At 50.8% G+C, this 8,648-nt stretch overlaps 1 protein-coding gene across 1 annotated transcript in view; it reads left to right on the top strand.

Moving 5' to 3' along the window:
* The first annotated feature begins 2,819 nt into the window (after nt 1–2,819).
* Nucleotides 2,820–8,648, top strand: part of ST8SIA1 (ST8 alpha-N-acetyl-neuraminide alpha-2,8-sialyltransferase 1) — a 133,194-nt gene continuing 127,365 nt past the window's right edge. The window contains exon 1 of the mRNA XM_068402080.1: nt 2,820–3,058. Within this exon, the coding sequence (XP_068258181.1) occupies nt 2,820–3,058 (239 nt within the window). The remainder of the gene's footprint in view (nt 3,059–8,648) is intronic.

Here is an 8,648-nt window from a genome sequence, read left to right as displayed (position 1 = left end):
TGACACCCTCAGCCCATGGGGCAGGCGGTGGGTTCCCGGTAGGAAACCCCAGCTGGGTATTGCCGGCTCATAGAATCACAGAATCACAGAATCAACCAGGTTGGAAGAGACTTCAGGGATCATCGAGTCCAACCGTTGCCCTGACACCACCCTGTCAACTAGACCATGGCACTAAGTGCCATGTCCAGTCTTTTCTTAAACAATCCAGAGATGGTGACTCCACCACCTCCCTGGGCAGCCCATTCCAATGTCTAATAACCCTTTCTGTAAAGAAATTCTTCCTAATGTCCAACCTGAACCTCCCCTGGCGAAGCTTGAGGCTGTGTCCTCTTGTCCTATCGCTAGTTAGAGAAGAGGCCAACTCCCACTTCACTACAACCTCCCTTCAGGTAGTTGTAGACTGCAATAAGGTCACCTCGGAGCCTCCTCTTCTCCAGGCTAAACAACCCCAGCTCCCTCAGCCGTTCCTCGTAGGACAGACCCTCCAGACCCTTCACCAGCTTGGTCGCCCTCCTCTGGACTTGCTCCAACACCTCAACATCTTTCTTGAAGTGCGGGGCCCAGAACTGGACACAGTACTCAAGATGCGGCCTCACCAGTGCCGAGTAGAGAGGGACGATTACTTCCCTAGACCGGCTGGCTACAGTATTCCTAATAGAGGCCAGGATGCCATTGGCCTTCTTGGCCACCTGGGCACACTGCTGGCTCATGTTTAGCCGGCTGTCGATCAGCACCCCCAGGTCTCTTTCCACCGGGCCGCTTTCTAACCACTCTTCCCCCAGCCTGTAGCGCTGCATGGGGTTGTTGTGGCCGAAATGTAAGACCCGGCACTTGTTCTTGTTGAACCTCATGCCGTTGGTCTCGGCCCATCTATCTAACCTGTCCAAATCCCTCTGAAGGGCCTTCCTACCCTCCAGCAGATCGACACTCCCACCCAGCTTGGTGTCATCTGCAAATTTGCTGAGGGTGCACTCAATCCCTACATCTAGATCATCTATAAAGATATTGAACAGCACCGGCCCCAGAACTGAGCCCTGGGGAACACCGCTAGTGACCGGCCGCCAGTTGGACTTTGCCCCATTCACCACCACTCTCTGGGCTCGGCCATCCAGCCAGTTTTTAACCCATTTAAGAGTCCACCCATCCAAGCCCCGGGCAGCCAGTTTGTCTAGGAAGATGCTGTGAGAGACAGTGTCGAATGCCTTACTGAAGCCTAGATAGACTACATCCACAGCCCTGCCCTCATCTACTAAGCGGGTCACTTGGTCATAGAAGGAGACCAGGTTGGTCGAGCAGGACCTGCCTTTCATGAATCCATGTTGACTGGCCCCGATGCCCCGATTGTCCTGCATGTGCCGTGTAATGGCACTCAGGATGATCTGTTCCATCACCTTGCCTGGCACCGAGGTCAGGCTGACAGGCCTATAGTTCCCTGGATCGTCCTTCCGACCCTTCTTGTAAATGGGCGTTACGTTTGCTAATTTCCAGTCAGCTGGAACTTCTCCAGTTAACCAGGACTGCCGGTAGATAATAGAGAGTGGTTTGGCAAGTTCGTTTGCCAGTTCCTTCATTACTCTGGGGTGAATCCCATCCGGGGAACTCATCATGCTGCAGCATCATGCTGCTGCTTCTTGGCTTGCCCCAGTGGCAAGTGACCCCATTGCCGCTCTGCCCACTCTCCCATGCACCAGGCATTTCGGTGATAACCCCAGCCAGGCTGGGACGCCCCATCAACTGCCCACATCCCACCCGAGGGTATAACCTGTGTATTTTCTTCAAAGACCCAACCAAGCCGGTGGGTACACACTGACATAGAGCTGCTGCTTTGGTAATGGTGCTGCTGGCTGGAGCACGCTCTTTTAGGTTTGCCGTACCCCCGAGTTTGCTAAACTAATCCGAAACTAGCTTTATAGGGTGTACTTTGACCGAGCGGGCAGGGTGATCCCGGCTCACAGGCTCCTGACTTGAACCCGGGTCTGACCGCGGGGGACCCGTCAGGCGCGAAGCGCTCCCGCACGCCCCGCAGGGAGACGCGGAGCGGGGACGGTGCGGGGAGGCAGGGAAGGAGGCAGGGAGGGAGGGAGGCGGCCGTGGTCACCGCCGCCGCCGCCGGGCGAGGGGACGGTGTCCGCCAGGGCGCGCTGGAGAGCGGCGCGGCTGCCGCCGGGGCCCGCGGCTGCCGGAGGAGAAAGCGAGGCGCCGGGAGGGTGCGTGGGCGCCGGCAGCGCTGCCTGCAGCGGCGAGCCCGGAGCGGGACCTTCCTCCTTCCCTCCGCTCCGGCTCGGCCGGTGCCCGCGGGTCAAGCGGGAGAGGCGGGGGGAGGCCCCGGGGCGCGGGGCCGCACCGGCGGAGCGGAGCCCCGCAGCAGCCGGCTCTCCGGCCGCTGCTCGCCTTCTTCCCCCGGCGGCTGGGGGGCGGGTGGCGGGGGCCGGGGCACCCCGCGGCGGGGTGGACATTTACCGGAGCTGTCCGCAGGGGCTGTCCCAGCGAAGGAGAGAGAGAGAGGGGGCTCTGCGGGAGGCGGAGGGAGGGAGTGAGGGCGGGGAGCGGCGGAGCATCGTCTGGCGGGGAAAGCGAGGGACCAAATGACTGTGAGGACGGGCGGCAGCCGCCACCGCCGAGAGAGGAGCCAGCCGCGGCGCAGCGGCAGCAGCCCCGGCAGGAGACCCGTCGCCCGCGGGGCCCGGCTCCCCCCCGGCCGGCTGGGCGGCGATGGCGGCGGGCGGCGGGCGGCAGGCGGGCCGCCGGGCTTAGGGCGCGGGCGGCGGCGGGGCTGAGGCGGGCCCCCCGCCCGCGGGGCGCCGCATGGCGCGGGCCTGATGCCGGAGCGCGGCCCGGCGGCGCGGCGGCGCTGCGGGAGGAGGATGGCGGGGCTGGCGTGGAAGTGGCCGCGCACCCGCCTGCCCGTGGGGGCCAGCGCCCTGGGCGTCTTCGTCCTCTGCTGGCTCTACGTCTTCCCCGTCTACCGGCTGCCCGACGAGAAGGAGATCGTGCAGGGGGTGCTGCTGCAGCAGGGCAAGGCGTGGAGGAGGAACCAGACTGCGGTCGCCCTGTTCAGGTAGCGCCGTGCGCGGCCCAAGGGCAGCCGGGGACGGGCGGCGGGGGTGAGCGGCCGCCCGGAGCAGCGGGCGGCTGGAGCCCAGCCGGGCGCCCTCCCCACCCCGCCAAGCCCCAAACTTTTATTTTTTCCTACCCGACCCTTCGTTTTTTCCCAGCGGGCGAGGGGCAGGCTGGGCCCCGCTTGCCCAGCAAAACTTTTTAGGTGGCTCTGTTTGCTGCGGGGAGGTGAAGGGGCTCGGCGCGGGGGATGGAGGCTTATTTCTCCTCGCAGGGAAATAAGCCCGTCTCGGATGCCTTTCCTAGGAGGGCTGAGGTTTCTGAGGCTTGCGGTGTTGGCTGCACAATAGGATGCTTCTCGCTGCCTGGGTATCAGCTGCACCGGCAGCCCCTCTGGCTGCTAACAAAGCAAAGGGGCTCGGAGCCTCCCTGCGCTTGCTGATGGTGACTGCCTGCGTGCTGCCGGGGAGAGCTGAGCTTGGGGATCTCCTTGGGATGAGTAAGGGAAGGTTTGCGTGTGATGTTCATCGGTGTCAGCATCCTCGCTCCGAGGAACACTTTGGAAGCTCTGCGCTGGTCCTTGAGTCTCTGCAGTTTATTACAGAAAGCATGTGAGAAGGCACCTTTTTTCTTTTCTGTTCTTTTGACGGTGCTGGGAAATGGCGATAATCCTTGGAGCCCTTTTCACCTTCCCCAGCTGCACAGGAGAGGAAGAATGTTGCAGTCAGGGTGCCACATCTGATAGCAGTGGAGAACCAGGTCCCTGCAGTGGGGAGGATTTTTTTTGAATGACACTGGCTTAAAAACGTGTGCAGTGATTTACATCCCCTCGAAAATTTCTCATGTCTGGGTAAAATACAGACAATTGGAAGAGAGGCTGGTTTCCCTCGCTTTCCTGGAGGGAACCTGGGTTTTCTCCCTATACTCTAAGTAGCAAATGAAAGACCAGAGTGAGTGGTAATCAAACTGCCTGCAAAAAGGCCCTCTTTTTTTTTTAGTAAATGCTAGAATGAATCAGATCCAAATTCCAAGAGACTTCTTTTCCTTTTTTTTTTTTTTTTTTCCAAAGTGGTGTACAGCTTTACTTTATGTTCTTCAGTATTTTTTCAATGCAACTCAACTTGTGTTTGTCATGAACTGGAGCTGGCAAGTGATCGCTTCAAGTGATTGCTTAGTATCTTGACTGCTGGGATAACAGAAACTTTACAGTTCGTCAAAAGCACATTCTTCCTTTAGCCCCTGAAGCTTGCAGGAAATATAAGAAATGAGAGGTGATAAGCAGGCATTTGTTAATATCATCTCATTGGGTAGTCCTGGAAGAAGCCCTCCCTTTAATACAGAGATAGCAATAAGGTACAGATGCAGGATCCTTTCACTAAAACACTAACTAACATTATAAACTAGGTTGATCTTCTCAGATACTAATTCATATTAATCCTTTTGTGGCACAGATTCCCATTTTTGGGTGTAGATGAATCCAGATTTTTAAAAAATTACGCTGGTAGGTGATGTAGGGAAGAGTTTGATGTATTATTTTTCATGTTTGTAAACCAAATGTTGTTTGAAGATTGATAACACTGCTGCAGCTTCAGTTTAAAAAACAGTTTTTAGACCATTTTCACCACATGGTTGAGTAACAAAAACTCTGTGTGGCTCATTAACTACTCCATTTGCCCATATGCTTTTCCACTCCCTAAGCATAGTGATTATCTCAGAGATGCTATTGAAGAGTGTCTCTTGCAATAAAACAAGCTATTGTTTCTTGTCTGTGTCTCTTGATGAGATGCTGCAGCCCTAAATACAATGAGCTTTAAATCAATCTATCTGCTTCAAAAACTAAAGTTTTTAAGAGGAAATTACACTGGAGATATGTAGTGAGTACACCATACTATTCAAATAATTGTGATGTAGAACTCTATTTTTGCTGCGTAAATTTGCTTCTCTTAATATTGGTAGAAGGTTATGAAATTGCAGTCTGGGTCAAGTAAGCTGCTGTATATTGTGAAGTGATTAACAGAAGCAATGTCCTGCTCTTTTCTGCGGTCCTGCTGTCTCTATGCAAGAGCACTGTAAAAGCTTCAAGTTTCGGTTTCTGCTGGAAACTGCCTATGAATGCGAGTCCCTATTTTAGTTGGGAAGGAGGTATAGAGCTCCACAGAAATCTTGTGTGTGGACTTTGAAGAAATACGGCTTTCCGTAATAGCCTAATATTAAGTGGGTTTTAATATATTATTAATATAGTGTTATTTAAGAATGACATTAATTGCCATTCTCCCTAGGCCTCCTGCCACATTTTGGTTACCAAATAATTTTGGTTTTACTCAGTTTTGAAGAATAAATTTGAATTTATCTGTGGTAAAAATCTATATGAGAAAGTGCAAACTTTCACATTACTGTTTTGTGTAATACGGCGGCATTTGTGGTGCTGTACGGGTGTTTGAATAGACGGGTTCTTGCTACGCAGAGAAAACATCTGATGGCTTTGTATCTTTCTCCTCCTGCAAACTCACTGGACTCCTATTGTTGAGTAGAATATTGTCCCTGAGTAATTAACTTGTTCAAAACATACTTTTCAAACCTCAGAAGTGCTATTCCCCCTTTGCCTTCTGTACCTGGATCAAAGACAACTTCAGTAAGTAACTTGGCAAGGTCAGTGAAAACGTCTGGTGTAATTTGGGTTGAACCCTGGCAGCCCAGTGCCAGTAACTCCTCAATCTCCACTGCTCCTTCCTTCTCCTCTCTGTACAGCCAGAAACCTCGTGTAAAGATCTGACCCATGTAAACTCTTGCTTATGCAAGAACCCAAACTGTCCTGGTGCTTGTGGGATGGTTTCCATGAGGGTTTTGTGTTTGAATATGGCTTTGCAGAATCGGTTTTCAAATATAAATACCTGTGTAAATAGCCACGGATTGCTGCTTTTGAGGTGTGTGTTGCCTTACTTACTGTAGCTGTGGGTAAGGACAGTTTGTGGGAGTAACAAAATGAGCAGGATTAAGCCTTTGACTCCAGTGTGAATCTGTGTTTAAAGCGTGCTCAGCCGTGACTCTGCATGCACGGCTTCCGTGAGTAATCCTGGTGTGATGGGTGCGCTGAATCCCACTGCCAGCAGTGCAGTGGGTGGCTGTGCAAGAGCTGCCTGGGTTCTTAGATGGAAGGGCAGATCCTGAAAAGCCTGAAGATAAAACTGAGGTTATTAAAAGAGCTCTTGGTCTGAATCCTTTCCTCAGTTGAACGTAGCTTCCTTTAAAGTCCTCAAATCCTGGGCATTCGGAGTTCAGCACAGCCTACTAGCAAACTGTCGCTATTAGCATCCTTTAAATTTCAAGACACTAGTGGCTGAGGGTAGTCAAACTGTCTGCTTTGGAAAGATCTCCTCTCTGACAAATGCTGAATAACTGTCAGTCAGATGGTAAACTGCTTGATCTTGAACTACAAAGTGGTCAGAATAGGAATGAGACTGTCATTAGAGTCACTAATGGCTAACGTGTCTAATTTACCTACAATATAATGGCTTGTCATCCTCTGAGGTGGTTAATGTTATTGCACCCTAATTGTTTTTAGAGGTTGCCTAGGTTTTTTTTAGGGCCTAGTGCCGCTTAAATTATTTAGGCAAAAATGTTGTTAATTGCTGTTTGTTATTAGTGAAATAAATGACATGCAATAATACCTTTAGGATTATTTTATTTAAAATTATTGCAGTTGATTAAAGGCAGAGCTGGATCTTTTCATCTGCCTTACAAGCTCCATACAACCACAAATCCCAAGCGCTGTATGTTTATCTGACACTTCTGCTTCATTTGTTGCCTGGGGTGGACCTCCTCTGGGGAGTGAGTATGCTTGTAGGGGGCAGTGGGCTTTTGACTGTCAGGACTCCCACCGAAAGGGTTCGATGGTGATAGTGACTTAGGTTAGAGGTTCTTCAGGAAGAGATGGGACAATCTTGTCTGCAGGGCAACAGAAAGGCTACCCTTGAGATTCAGATTGTGTTCCTGCTTCTGCTGCAGCAGTTTTGTGTGATGCTGAAAGGTCACCCAGGGTTTATTCTGGGGGTGGCTTGGTTGAGCTGGTGGCAGATGTCTCCTGTGATCTCACTGTTTGTGACCTGCCAGTCCAAAGCATCTGCTACAACTTGGCTCTGCTCCCCAGTGCTGTCACCTCTGTCCCTAGAGCCAAACCAGCCACACTTACCTTGGCAGGTGGCTTCTCCACTCCTTTTTTTATCAGGTTTGGCCTCATCCATTTTCCATGGCCAGAGAGGAGAAGCTACTGGCCTGAAATCACACAATAGGGTCAGTGGCTGAACTGGACAGAATATCCAGATGTGATGGACTCTGGTGCTTGCAGTGTGGATGTAGACAGACTGTGTGAAGCCTCTTCTACTGTTAGCTTTCGAGTGCCTTGCAAAAATAATGCTCCGTCGCCACTACGCGCCATGCCGGAGGGGGTCTTCCCACTGTAACCTTCTCTGCCAGCTGCTCTCTGCCAGCTGTTAACGTTTGTACCTAGAGTGCAATCACAACAGGCGCTGAAGAACATCCCCTTGTGCAAATCATTTTTCATTCTAGACTGTATTAACACAGAACTAGAATTCCAGGTCACTTCCCTGTATGGGTAAGACAAATGCTATTGCCAAGTCAGTGGGAGTTTCTTTAGTCCAAATGCCTTTTTTTCCTTCTCTTTTGATGTGAGCATTGTGAATTACATGAGTGTTGCGATCCTTACTGGGATATTTCAAGGCAAATCTGAGATGAAACGTCGTATTGCTCAAGTTAACTAGATAAGAGTTTTGCCATGCTTAAACAGCTTTATCAGATACTGAATTATTTCTGCTTCTTTCACTGAGATGTGAAGAGTGGAATTAGGATTAGAGCTGGGAGATGCTGGATTAGATTAGTTCTACTTCCGTGGCCTGGTCCTGGAAGCATCGGTTGTGCTCAAATGTTGTGATTTGGCAGTGGCCAAATCCAGTTCATTTTGCTCTCCTGAGTCGGTGCCAAATCCAGCTCATTTTGCTCTCCTGAGTAGGTGTCACTACTGCCTGGCTGTGTTTTTAACTCAGTTGTTAACGTTTTGAATGACTTTTTTCAGTTGTATGTGCTACATTGATGACAGTTGGGTATTTGTAATTTGTGGTTTCTTGGTGTCTCCAGCTGAGATGGGAAGTGGTTTTGGTGAAGGGGTACAATTTGAAGAGCAGGTTAAAGGTGAGAGGAAAGAAATGTTCTTATTCCATTTTATTATTTGGAGGCTGTGATGAAGAAAGCAAGCTGTAGAGAGATCTGGCACCATATCTGCAAGGTCTTTAGGTGTCTTTGGATACTTAAATTACATGAAAACAATGAGTTATCTGAGTTAGCTCATGGCATCTTTGCAGATAAGGGCTGTGGTGGCAAGATGATAGGAATTGACTTGAATTCCTGAGTTCCAGCTCATGGTATCCTCCTTCCTTGCCCCTAAGTAGCATTTTCTTACAGACTTTGATTCCTCCTTCCTCATGAAACAGACAGACGAGATCTGTAGTATGTGTTCTTGCAAAGTTTTGGATTGCTGCTTTACTTGGAATTTGTAAAAACTCCAGTGCTGCCAGCAT

Source organism: Nyctibius grandis, chromosome 5 (assembly GCF_013368605.1).
Source record: "Nyctibius grandis isolate bNycGra1 chromosome 5, bNycGra1.pri, whole genome shotgun sequence".
NCBI classification, from domain to species: Eukaryota; Metazoa; Chordata; class Aves; order Nyctibiiformes; family Nyctibiidae; genus Nyctibius; species Nyctibius grandis.
This window is presented reverse-complemented; position numbering and strand designations above follow the sequence as displayed.